Source organism: Eptesicus fuscus, chromosome 20 (assembly GCF_027574615.1).
Source record: "Eptesicus fuscus isolate TK198812 chromosome 20, DD_ASM_mEF_20220401, whole genome shotgun sequence".
Taxonomy (NCBI): domain Eukaryota; kingdom Metazoa; phylum Chordata; class Mammalia; order Chiroptera; family Vespertilionidae; genus Eptesicus; species Eptesicus fuscus.
The window spans coordinates 39,510,535-39,522,918 of NC_072492.1; the positions used below are offsets into that span (position 1 = coordinate 39,510,535).

General features: G+C 45.3%; 1 protein-coding gene across 2 annotated transcripts; it reads left to right on the top strand.

Moving 5' to 3' along the window:
• Positions 1 to 1,027: 1,027 nt before the first annotated feature.
• Positions 1,028 to 12,384, top strand: ANKRD40 (ankyrin repeat domain 40). 2 transcript variants are annotated; one of them, XM_008153686.3, is made up of 5 exons: positions 1,028 to 1,181; positions 6,883 to 7,031; positions 7,412 to 7,888; positions 9,201 to 9,382; positions 10,022 to 12,384. In XM_008153686.3, exons 1-5 carry the CDS (start codon positions 1,048 to 1,050, stop codon positions 10,166 to 10,168), a joined length of 1,089 nt encoding a protein of 362 aa, XP_008151908.2. In that variant the 5' UTR covers positions 1,028 to 1,047; the 3' UTR covers positions 10,169 to 12,384. The 2 variants fall into 2 exon arrangements, with proteins under 2 accessions (XP_008151908.2, XP_054565550.1); XM_054709575.1 differs by having other exon boundaries at positions 9,201 to 9,373.

The window sequence follows — 12,384 nt, forward strand, 5'->3', positions numbered from 1 at the left end:
GAGGCACCTGAGCTCAGCAAAAACAATTATTTTATTCTTCACCCGCTGGGCAATAAAGCAGTGCCAAAGCGTGCTCTGGACCTCATTAGATGGACCAGGCCGAGTCAGGCAGAATGCTGTTTACATCCGCCCCTTAGCTCTCCCTGGAGCTCCAAAAAGCCTCTTTGGTGGTCTTTTCTTTCTTTCTTTTTCCCTTACATGGCCTTCATGAAGAGTAATTAATTATGATTTATAAGCAGTAATAAATTGCAGTTTACAGACTCGAGGCACAATATAAATATTTTCCCTGAAAGCCAAGTTAGGAAGAAATTCCTGTTAGGAGAAAGGAGATGTGAAACCACGGGGCAATTGAAATAAATATTCGAACTAAGTGGTCCAAGCACTGTCAGAAGAAGAAAGAGCAGTGTAATCTGTCTCTGCAGTAACGGGCATATAATAACAGGATCGTTTTCAGCCCATTTCCCCATCCTGCTGGGCAAGAGTTGGCTCAAATAAGGAAAAAGAGTCAAACGAACCGGAGGGGGGGGAAAAACACACCCACCAATTATTTGTGATGCCCGGTAAACAGCCTGCGCCAGAGGATAAGGCTTTTCTGGCTCTCAAACATGCATTCCCCCCCTTTCCGTGCGTCGGTCCCCCTCCCTGGAAGGTGGGGTGGGGAGGTCTAAAAATAGCGCATGAATCACAGCAGATCATTCCGTGCAGCAGTTACGTAAACAGGCGGCCCGGCCCGGACCCGGGGTCGGAACGGAAGCGATCGGGGTCAGCGTTGTCACTCTGAATAGGGTCCCCCGGAGCCGGCCGGCGGGAGGCGCGGCCGGGGCGGACGACTGGGCCCGCGGGGCCGGGAGCTGCAGGGGAGCGGCGGGCGGGCGGGCGGGCGGCCGGCGGGAGGGAGCCGAGGCCCCGGGCCGGGCGCGGGCGGCGGCGCGAGCAGGGCGGGCCGGCCCCGCGCTCTCTCCCCATGGCCGGGGGCGGGCCGCGGTGGCGGCGGCGCTGACGGGCCCGGGGCGGGCGGGCGAGCGGGGGCCTGGGGCCGCGGGGAAGATGAGCGCTGGCCTAGAGCAGAAGGAGCAGCAGGAGAGGCTGCGGGAGGCCGCGGCCTTGGGGGACATTCGGGAGGTGCAGAAACTGGTGGAGAGCGGGGTGGATGTGAACTCCCAAAATGAGGTCAACGGCTGGTAAGTGGGGAGCGGGGGAAGACCAGGGTCAGCGCCGCGGGCGGGGCCGCGAGGCGGCCGCCCGTGACCTCGGCGACGCCTGCTCAGGCGTGGCCTGGCGCCCGGGGGCCCCCAAGGTTGTGCGCTCCGGAGGCCAGCCCTGGCCCCCCGTGCCCGATGGAGTCGGGAGCGCGGACTGCCGAAATCCTGGCCCACGTGATCTCCCCGGGGCAGCGCCCACCCCACCCCTGGCGCCCCCGCCGCCTCCGCATCCTCCCCTCCCCCCCGACTCTCTAGGCCTGAACGGTGCTGGCTGTGGTTCTCACGCTAATTTGGAGTTCACCCCAAATCAAATGTTGAATTGTTTTGCCATAGGGGCTCCTGCAGAACACACGTGTACAGCAAAAAGCATAGATGAACCTTACAAACTAGCACGATTTCTTTTCTCAAGAGCAGAAAAAAAAAATCACTTGCATCCCTGCTCTGCTCTGTTGCTCCTCTGCAGCAGTGATGGCTGCTGCCTGAGGGAAGACTCATTCATTTATTCTTTAGAGTGTTTTGCTTTGTTTTCCTGTTACAGTTTCCAATAGAGAATTTGGTCTAAGGCTTTAGATACTTGCCTGCAATTAAGTCCTTCCCGATGAAGTAAGGAGTCATTTTAAGTAAGATGTGCTGGTGGTCAAAATTTTAGTGTTAAGTTACTGAATGTGTTATTATTCTGCCCTCTTCACATTTTAACTTAAGTTGTTTTTTTTTTTATTTGATCCTGCCTATTTTGCTAGCTCAGAGTTAAAGTAAGTTTGCAAATGTTATCTTTTAAAAGTGGAATCATACATTTGGAACTGAAAGGAAAGGGACGTTGGAGATGGGTTCAGCCCCAGAGAATAACTTGCCCCTAGGACGCACAACTATTAATGTGATAGCCAGGACCCAATCTATCTCACAAATCTATCTCCCTCCTTACCTTAAAGAAAAAAGCCGGAGTAGCTGTCGAGAATGCCAGGAAACAACAGATACAGATGCTTTGTTTAAAAGTGTTTGCAAACAAGCTTGCTGTTCTGTGCGTGCCTTTTCTGAGCCTTGCTGAGCGGTTCACCAGCTGGGAATCCCTGTTCCGGCACTGGGAGGCAGTGTTGTGCAGATGAAGGAGCCTGGTCTTGCCTGCAGGTTCTTCCTTCCCGCCCCGCTAGTTGAACTTATTGGAGTCACTTCGTTTTCCAATTATGTATTTCAGGAGAGTGTTGTAAGCGTCTAACGAGATGAAGCATAATATAAGTAGCTGACATTTACTGAGCTTGCTCGGTAGCACACACGAGGTTCTAAGGGCTTAACGTGTATTATGTCATTCACAACCACACAGGGACATAGCTTTTGTTATTCTCTCCATTTTACAGATCAGGAAACGAAGGCCCAGAAAGGTTAAGTGATTTCCCCACGGTCATAAAATTGTACTCTAGTGGAGCTAGGAAATGAACCCAGCATCGGACTCCAGACCCTGCTTTCCTAACCATAGTGCCTGCCACATAACAGGTGCTGTTTAAAAAAGGAACTACAGGCCCAAGGTCCCAAGGACAGCACACCAAGACTTTATTGCAGTTTAAGCCCCTCCCAGAAAGGTGACTGTTAATCAGTCAGATTAGGAATTTCCTGATCAACACTAGTGAGGTCATCTACCTAGTAAGACTCCTGCTGCTCCCAGAGAGAGTGCACTTGTCTGAAAAAAACAACAATGATCCTTCTTTGTCTTGCATCAGCAACCTTCTTGTCCTGCTCAGTTTCTGCCTATTAAAACCTTTCCTTTTTTTTACAGCTTCTCAGAGCTCCCTTCTATTTGCTAGGTGGGATGCTGTTCAATCCTGAATTATATTTTTTAAATTTTTTAAATTGATTTCAGAGAGGAACGGAGAGGGAGAGAGAGAGAAAACATCAATGATAAGAGAAAATCATTGATTGGCTGCTTCCTGCATGCCCCCCCACTGGGGATCGAGTCTGCAACCCGGGCATGTGCCCTTGACCAGAATAGAACCCGGGACCCTTCAGTCCACAGGCCGACGCTCTATCCACTGAACCAAACTGGCCAGGGCAATCCTGAATTATTTAATAGAGCCAATTAGATCTTCAAATTTACTCAGTTGAATTTTGTTTTTTAACAATGCTCAGTTGATATAAGTTGAATCTGAAGTAACCTGAAGAAGCTTCTCATAGATTTATTGGGACAGATGTCTAATAGCTGCCTCAAACTCAGGATGTCAAAGGTTGAATTCCTGGTCTGCTCTCATCCCCTAATTGCCCCAGGCCTGCTCCTCGGGGTCCTCATCTCAGCGTCTGAGGTGCTCAGGCCAGAACCCTCAGTGCCAGCCTTGCTTCTGGTCTTTCCCTCACACCCACAGCCAGTCAGTCGGCGAATTCTGACCGATTCTCACTGGCTGTACCACTACCTCTCTAGACAGAGCTGCCATCATTCTAGTACCCGGATCATTGCAGTGGCCTTCTAACTAGTCCCCTTGCTTCTACCCTGATCCCTGACAGTCTTCTTCAGCATGGAAGTCAGAGGGATCCTAACTTAAACGTAATTGGGATCATTTCACTCTGCTCAGGACCCTCTAATGGCTCCCATCTCACTCTAAGAGCCCACGGAGTCCTACAGCTTCTACTCCTGTCCCCGAGCCTCCCTGCCTCGATGCCTCATCTCTGCGTTTGCCCCTTGCTTGCTTCATTCTGCTCCCTTGGCCTTGCTTTTCCTGAAACATCAGGCACAGCTCTGATTTAAGTCCTTAGTGTTTTCCCTTCCTTCCATCCAAAATGCTTTTGCTTCTTCACCTCCTTCAGGTCTGAGCTTAGATATAACCTTGGTGAGCCTTTCCTTGGCTCCTCAATTTAAAATTGCACTATGCCCCGCCCCTACCTCTGGCACCCCCTAATTCCTTACCTTGCTTTATTGTCCCTATAACACTTCATAATAGGAAGCATACTGTTTGTTTTGCTTATTTATTTGCTGGCTGCCTCAGTTTCTTCATCTGTAATATGGAAGGAACGTTGATAATAGTACTTAACTCGTGGGTTGTTTAGAGGATTAAATAAGTTAATATCTGTATTGCTTTTAGACCAATGTCCAGCATGGAAAGCATTATATCTGTGTTTATTTTATAAGCAGTGTGCTGGATAAAGATTACCTAAACAAACAAACAAATACTCTCTAGCAGAATGGTTACTGCTTTCAGTTGTTAGCTGCCCAGTACCCACAATTTCAGCACTGATGAATGATGCCCAGGGCCTCTGGTCTGAAATACTTCCCAGCACTAATAGGATATTCTGACTGCAAATTTAAAGCTTGGAGAGTTGAGGTTCAAAGATAGAACTCCCACATCGACTATAATTTAAGTGTCATGCATATCCTTTGGCGTTAAGGAACAAGTATAATGGCTCAGGAAGAATTTGAAAAGATTGCCTGGTTGCAATGGCTCTGAGTTATGACTGCCCAGAGCCACACAGGCCTGGACTGTAGATGATGATTAGGGCACAGGGCTGGGGGAGCCGTGCTGACCTAACTCCACTTGACATGGTGCTACTTTAGTGAGTTGGTTTGTCCCAGAGTCTCTCAGACCCACTGGCAGTCCATTACCTCCTTCCTCTCAAGCTTGTCATGAGCAAGTCTGTCATGATTTACTACTAGCAAGTGAGCATTTATTTCCAAAGGGAACATATTTTTCTCATCATGCTCCATTCATTTTTGAGTGCTCGCTTATTATAATTATTTACTTTCCAAGCCTATGCTACAGACATCCACACACAAACACACTGTTGGCTGCAGTTTGCCCAGAATGCATTGGATCCTTCTCCTCCTAGCAACACCTACCTTGTTCTTGGTTCACTTACTCATTCAGCAAATATTAATTAAGCACTTGTATGTCTAAGTAGACCCTTCCTTGTCTTCGTGGAGCTTATGTTGTAGAAGTCTAGACCAAGACTCTTCCCTTATTTATTTATTTTACAGAGAGAAAGAGAGGGGGATAGAGAGTTAGAAACATCAATGAGAGAGAAACATTGATCAGCTGCCTCCTGCACACCTCCTACTGGGGATGTGCCCACAACCAAGGTACATGCCCTTGACCCGAATCGAACCTGGGACCCTTCAGTCCGCAGGCTGACGCTCTTTCCACTGAACCAAACCGGTTAGGGCTCTTCCCTTATTTTTCCTAAATTGGTAGTCATATCATCATAGAGTGCACCTTAAAGGCCCTTGAATAATTCTAGTGAATAATATGGTAGAATGTCACTCTGGCACATCAGTGGAGTTGCTCCCAGCCAGCCAGACAGACAAGCTAGCTTTCTGTAAGTCATAAATATCAGGGTACCCAGGGTAAAATTAGCTTTTCCTACAACCAAATGAACTTTCTAGATATTATATTTCCCAGGTGAGTGACCTAATTCTCACTATTGAACATGTGTTCTATTTTTTACCATACCTGTATTTGCCTATAAGCGCTAAAGATATTTATCTCAGTTCAGTTAGAGAGTTGATGAATGAGGACATTTCAAAACAGTGGGAAAAAGTCTTTTCCTTCCCTGATATCATTCAGCTTTGACAACTGGGGATGAATTTAGTAGCTCTGAATCCTTTCATTTCTGTTAAGATGGAGTTTTTGCGGGCATGCCAATTATATTTCTATACAGTGTTAAAATAACAGCCCTTCAGTGTGTACATAACCCCTATGTGTACAATATTAAAGAATTAGTTTTACTTAAATGAGTCTAGTATGGTATAAGAGTTCTTGAAATTTTGGTGGTTGATGTACATTTTTAAATGCCTTAGGAATGAAAGTCTGTGCAGTGCCTTACGTGTAAGCAGATGAGGGTGTGTTTGTAGCCTTCTGGAGAGAACAAGAGAAGCCAACATTTTTAAAAATGGAAATTTAGCCCTGGCTGGTTTGGCTCAGAGGATAGAGCGTCGACCTTCGGACTGAAGGGTCCCAGGTTCAATTCCGGTCAAGGGCACATGCCTGGGTTGTGGGCTTGATTCCCAGTAGGGGGCGTGCAGGAGACAACTGATCAATGATTCTCATCATTGATGTTTCTCTCTCCCTCTTCCTTCCTCTCTGAAATCAATAAAAATATATTTAAAAATAAAAAAAATAAAAACAGAAATTTAGAAACCCTTCTTTTTGTGAGTGTGAAGGAAAGAAAAAGAGGAAAAGACTCAGACAAGAATATTCTGTATTACTAGTAATAATTTTAGTGGCAGAGCAAGCTTGTAGATACAAGATGGTTATTTGCCTGATAATATTTAATCTTCAAGTGATAATTGATGCATATGAAGCAAGTTTCAGTAGTCCCTAAAAAAGGAATGTGCCAATATAAAGATATATTTTAAAGAGATTGGGACAATCTAATGAGCAATACTGATAGACTAACACTCAGCAATACCATTAGAGTTAGCCAGCCAGCCAGCCTGTCAGCCTCTGGAAGCCATTGAAATTAAAGCTCCTAAGACAAATCAGCTTCTCCCAAGGGCCAGAAATGAAATTTAAAAATAAATTTTAAGCATACAAAATATTTTGCTCATCTGCTTTCTGTAAAGAAAAGTTGAGATTACTAGCCTGGTTTCCTGGTCCTAGCTGAACTCTTGCATATATTTATTTACTAACCTGTAGAATTTGAAATCCCAAATCACCTCTCTTCTTTTTAAATTACTCTCCCCCCCCCTTTTTTTTTTTTGGGACAGGACCTGTTTACACTGGGCCTGTAAACGCAATCATGGTCAGGTGGTCTCGTACTTGTTAAAGTCAGGAGCCGACAAAGACATTCTTACCACAAAAGGAGAAATGCCAGTCCAGTTAACATCAAGGAGAGAAATCAGAAAGATAATGGGAGGTGAGTCTGAGTTCTGGGGCAGCTTTTGACTTTGTCAAACTAATTTAAGACTGGTAGTATTATTGGCTGTATTCTTTATGCAATTCAAGCAACTAGTTTGTTTCTAAAAGCAAAGACCGTATTACTGTGCCAAGATAGTAATTCTATGTTGTTTCTGGAAAGGTAGGCATTATAAGTTTTTTTAATCTGTAAAATTTAAGATGATAAAAACGGTCATCATAAACCTAATGAAATATTCTTTTTCTTCTGACTTGAAGAGGCACTGAACACTGACCATAGTATTTTGTCGTATACCAAAGCACACTAGATTTCACAAGACACTCGTTTCTTGCCAATTTTTGAAGGACTATGTGAAAGTTCTGTGTTTTCTTCTTTTGAAGTGGAAGAAGATGATGATGGTGACAACCTCCCCCAGATGAAGAAGGAGTCAGACCTGCCCTTTGTTCCCAACTATTTGGCCAGTCCAGCTTTCCCTTTTATCTACACCCCCGTGGCAGAGGATTCGGCCCCGCTGCAGAATGGGGGCCCCTCCACACCCCCTGCCTCACCCCCTGGAGACAGTTCCCCTGCATTGCTCCCCCCTGGGGAACCTCCCGTGCTGGGGGCCTTTCCGAGGGACCACACCTCTTTGGCACTGGTTCAGAATGGGGATGTGTCTGCCCCCTCAGCTGTACTCAGAACACCAGAAAGCACAAAACCTGTGTGTCAGCCACCAGTGAGTCAGAGCCGATCACTGTTCTCTTCTGTCCCGTCCAAGCCACCAGTGTCTCTGGAGCCTCAAAATGGGACATATGCAGGACCAGCGCCAGCATTCCAGCCGTTTTTCTTCACTGGAGCATTTCCATTTAATATGCAAGGTAACTCCTTGTCAGCAGCCGCCTCTGCAAACGGGCAGACAGCATCCGGAGCTCTAGAGCTTTACTTCTGGGTTTGGGGGTGGAATGTATTTAGGTTAAGTATAATTACAGATTTACAGAAAAGCTGCAACACTAGTATAAGGAACTCTCTTTACTCAGATTGTTTGCCTTTTGCCCTTTTGCCCTCAACTGTTTAAGTGTGTATTTCCTAAGAATAAGGATAGTCTGTTACATAATTATACACAACACAATGATCACATTTAGGAAATGTAACCTTGATATAGAATACTGTTCTCTAATCCATAGTTCATATTTAAATTTTGTCAATTATCTCAACAATGCCCTTCATAGCCATCTTCACTCCCTCCACCTCTGCCCCCTGCCCCCGATCACCATAACATTTAGTTATCATGTTGGTTTAGTCTCTTTTAATCTGGAACATTTCCTCAGCCTTTCTCTATCATTTTGGACCTCAATATTTTTAAAGAGTTCAGGCCAATTGTTTTGTAGACTATGATTTCCTGTCATTCTCTATTTCCTAGTTGGTATTCTGTAAAGAAGGGCTTTCTTTTCTCCTCCATTTATATCAGTATGAACGCAGATTCTTTTCTATTCATTGGGTTATAATCCATTACCGTTACTTTGATGTTCGAATTATGCCACATTTGCCCTAGGGAGCTTCTTTGAGCCAGTTCTCGTGTCCCTCGGACGTGTCACATCCTTCTTGGACCACTACCTTACTCTCTTGTACAGCAAGACGTTTACTCCCAAAGCCAAGGCTCCCTTACTCAGGTGCACTGGACTCCAATCATAATTACACTGTAATTTTATTAGCTTTTTGCCCTTTTACTGAGCTTCATACAAGGAATTTCCTATTTCATAAAGATCCTTAGATCCACAATTGTTAAATCTTTTTAGAGTAATTCACGTACCATATCTGGCCTGTGCCTTCTTTTCCCCTCTCTTCTCCTTCCCTGCTTACATGTAGTTTAACTCCCCAAACCATTCCTAAGCCTTTACCTTCTTAGTTCCAGCAGCAGAAAGAAATGATCCTCTATACAGTTGTGATGGCTGTCCTCTCCCCAACCACCCTCCACGCCCCCTTCTACTTGAGAAGCGCACAGTCTTAGGTGTAGGGAAGACAGTGCGGGAAACTTTCAGCAGAGCCAGAGTTGGGCTTGAGCAACGCTCGCTGATGGTGCCTAGTTTTTCCTCATTGGGTGGCACAAGCTTCTTCTAGAAAAGACCTTAAATTACATAGGCTGATTATGCCAGAACCATTCATTAACAGTTCTCCCTCTTTTTTTCCTAGAGCTGGTACTCAAGGTGAGGATTCAAAACCCATCTCTTCGAGAAAACGACTTCATTGAAATTGAACTGGACCGACAGGAGCTCACCTACCAAGAATTGCTCCGAGTGAGCTGCTGTGAGCTGGGTGTTAATCCAGATCAAGTGGAGAAGATCAGAAAGTTGCCCAACACCCTGGTAAGAAAGGTAAGGAAAGGCCTGTTAAGCATGAGTGGTTGGTTGCCTTCTGCATTTGGAAAATACCCAGTTTCCTCCTTGGTTATATGAGTCATAGTTGAGGAAATGAAAAGATAATAGAAAAGGAGAGAAGGGTGGTTTTCCAAATATAATCATTGAGCTTTCTTTCCCTCTACTGGGTCTATAGGGACATTGGCCTTTTTGGTTTTTGTTGTTGTTGTTGTTTTGTGGCCTTTTTGAAAGTTGTAGGATCCCAGAGAGAATTTTCTGAAGTACCATTCACATTTTCATTCAGTTGTTTCTGTGTGGCTCTCTAAGGCTTATCTTAGTGCACCATCAGAATGAGGTTAAATTACAGTGCAAACCCATCAGAACACGTGAGTAAAACGGATTCCTGCATTGCCTCTCCCTTCAAGGTGTGCTCCTCCTAGAGCAGCTGCTGCTACGGGCTTCCACCACTCCGACCCAGCTCCCGCCTGGGACTGCCCTGCGCTGTCACTGACAGCCTGCCAAAGGGTGGTTTGTTTTTGTTTTTTTTCCTATTAGGCTTTAAAATGAGCCAAGATGCCGATATCAAGTCAACACAGCACACCAAACATAAAGAGACAAGTGGCTCCTCTTAATCCGATTAACCTATTTTTGTTTTAGGACAAAGATGTTGCTCGACTCCAAGATTTCCAAGAGCTGGAACTGGTTCTAACGATAAGTGAAAATAATTTTCTGTTCAGAAATGCTGCATCCACTCTGACAGAAAGGCCTTGCTACAACAGGAGAGCTTCAAAACTGACTTACTAATGCCGCAGGGACTTCTATCACCGAGTATTGTGACAGTGCGCGTCACCTCTGGGCCAAGGACAAGCCATTGATCTCAATGCCTTGGATGCTGGAGGGCCGCAGGTGCCACTGAGTAGAGCACACTGACATTGTCCTGCCCAGGTAGGAAGCCCCTGACCCTCAAAGCAGTGGTGCCACTCTTCCAAGCCTCTTGGTGCACAATAAACCTATTGCTCAACGCTGTGAACAGTGGAGAAGTGGTCTGGAGAGGCAGAAGCGGCGGTTCTATATCCAGTGGGTTTGACGTGCAGCATGTAAGAGAGCGCTCCGCAGATGCTGAGAGAGAGGAGCCTATTTCTAGCCACTCCTGTTGACAGTGCACCTGAAGGGCCAGGATGCGCTCGGCGTGGCGTTGCATGCTCACAACTGTCCTGAAATGTGAACTGACTCGAGGAAAACAGGTGCTGGACAGATGGGTTTTAGTGTGGCTGGTGGCTATGAGGTTCCATATAACATATTTATAAATGTTACTCAGGTGAAAAGTATTTAAGAACACAGTTACCTAATTGTAAATATGCTGTTAACCAAAAGAGCTTCCCCTCCCCCACTTTTCCCTTTGTAAACACTCATGCCTCCTTCTCTGTCTCCAGTCTGCCATTGCCAATCCCTAGACAAGCACCTCTGCATTCACTTCCCTTTGTGGTCACTAGAGGGCTCTCTGATGCCTTCCAAAAGAGCAACCGCCTTTTTTTTGTTGTTTTGTTTTAACTGAAGTGATTCCTGCCATCTCCGTGTTTAACTGCACCATATGAGAAGAGCACAAACATTGCCTGTCCATGTTCTCTACTTTCATTTTCCACTAGAAATGAAAAGCAATTTTTTGAGACTGAATCTGTTGCTGTTTTAAAGGTTATTGTAGGAAAATGAGCTAAAGGAGTTAGCATATTTATTTTTGTATAAAAGATAAAGATTATTTTGAAATTATTAGGATTTTTACACAATTCTGAAATCTGTTGCTTTTGTAAACAAGTTGTTTTATCTTAGGGATCCCCTATAACCCCCACAAATCCAATACCCCCCAAAAAGGCAATTGTAAGTCTACCAGGCTTTGTTCTGAAAAAACAAAAAAAACACCCCACAAACACACACCTGATTAAACTCTTGAACATGGCATAATAATTTTTAGAAGAATGCATTCAAGGATTCTTTTCCTTTCCTTCAGTGTCAATGTGAACAGAAAAGCCACTGTCTGTGGAAGCAAACAGCTTAGCCTCAGAAATGAGAAGGAGCACATAGACAGGAGAGCAGGGGTTTGACGCCAGCTGTGGAGGGCACCCCTGCTGTCCTGAGCAGCTTTCTCCCCATAGTGCCTATAGTTTCCAAAGAAACTTCACTCCCTAACTGTGTTAATTTTATTCGATGGAGAGAGGATGTGCAGATGTCAGTGGAAGAGAATGCGGTGCTAAGAGACGGCCTCCTGCTGCTGCCCAGTGCTGAGCTGAGGTGGAGGTGTTTGCAAGGCCAGCTTCACGGCGTCACTGTTCAGTGACCTAATGTATTTCAGCACTTACTGATGGCGACTTACCCTTGTACAGTGTTTGCATGGCAGAATAAAGGTTACTTATTACTCCCTCTCTCTGAGGTACTTTAAAGAAGAAACCTCCCTTGTGTTTCAACCAATCAGAAGCTAGTTTATCTAGACATACTAACCTTTCTCCCCCTTTCCTTTAAGAGAAGTTTAATGATAAGATTAGTTCTGTCCTGAAAGAAATAAATTCAGTATTAATTCATGTCTAAATCACTGGGGTTAAAATTCCAGCCATCCAGATCGGTTCGAGATTCAGAAGCAGTGGGGGCCCCGGCTGGGGGGTGGCCTACAGAGGGAGCCAGGGGCTGCGTCTCAGGTGAGAGGTGGGCCCTACACCGGTCTCTTCTATAACGTCCTCTGTGGTCCAGTGACCTCTGTGTATGGCCGTAGAAGAAGACTGCACAGTTGCTGGTAGGTGAGTCTAAAGTCTTAATCTATGCATTCAGAGAACTATTTTTATATGCTTCGTGTAATTTATAACGAAGGGTTTTCTTTTTAGCTCTGTTACTGTGAATCCCCCCGCCTCCACTGCATATTTACAGCATGTGTTCATACTGTGGGCAAACATTCACTGAAGATAATTTTCTTTGTGCATTGCTGACTGTTCAAATATAACAAGTATTATTAAAATTAAATATTAACTGACCGA

Bases quoted from the DNA above. Each gene is read 5' to 3' on its own strand.
- ANKRD40 (XM_008153686.3), top strand. From the start codon at position 1,048: ATGAGCGCTGGCCTAGAGCAGAAGGAGCAGCAGGAGAGGCTGCGGGAG. The intron at 7,889-9,200 runs GTAACTCCTTGT...TTTTTTTCCTAG, and splicing joins ATTTCCATTTAATATGCAAG to AGCTGGTACTCAAGGTGAGG. The intron at 9,383-10,021 runs GTAAGGAAAGGC...TTTTTGTTTTAG, and splicing joins CCAACACCCTGGTAAGAAAG to GACAAAGATGTTGCTCGACT.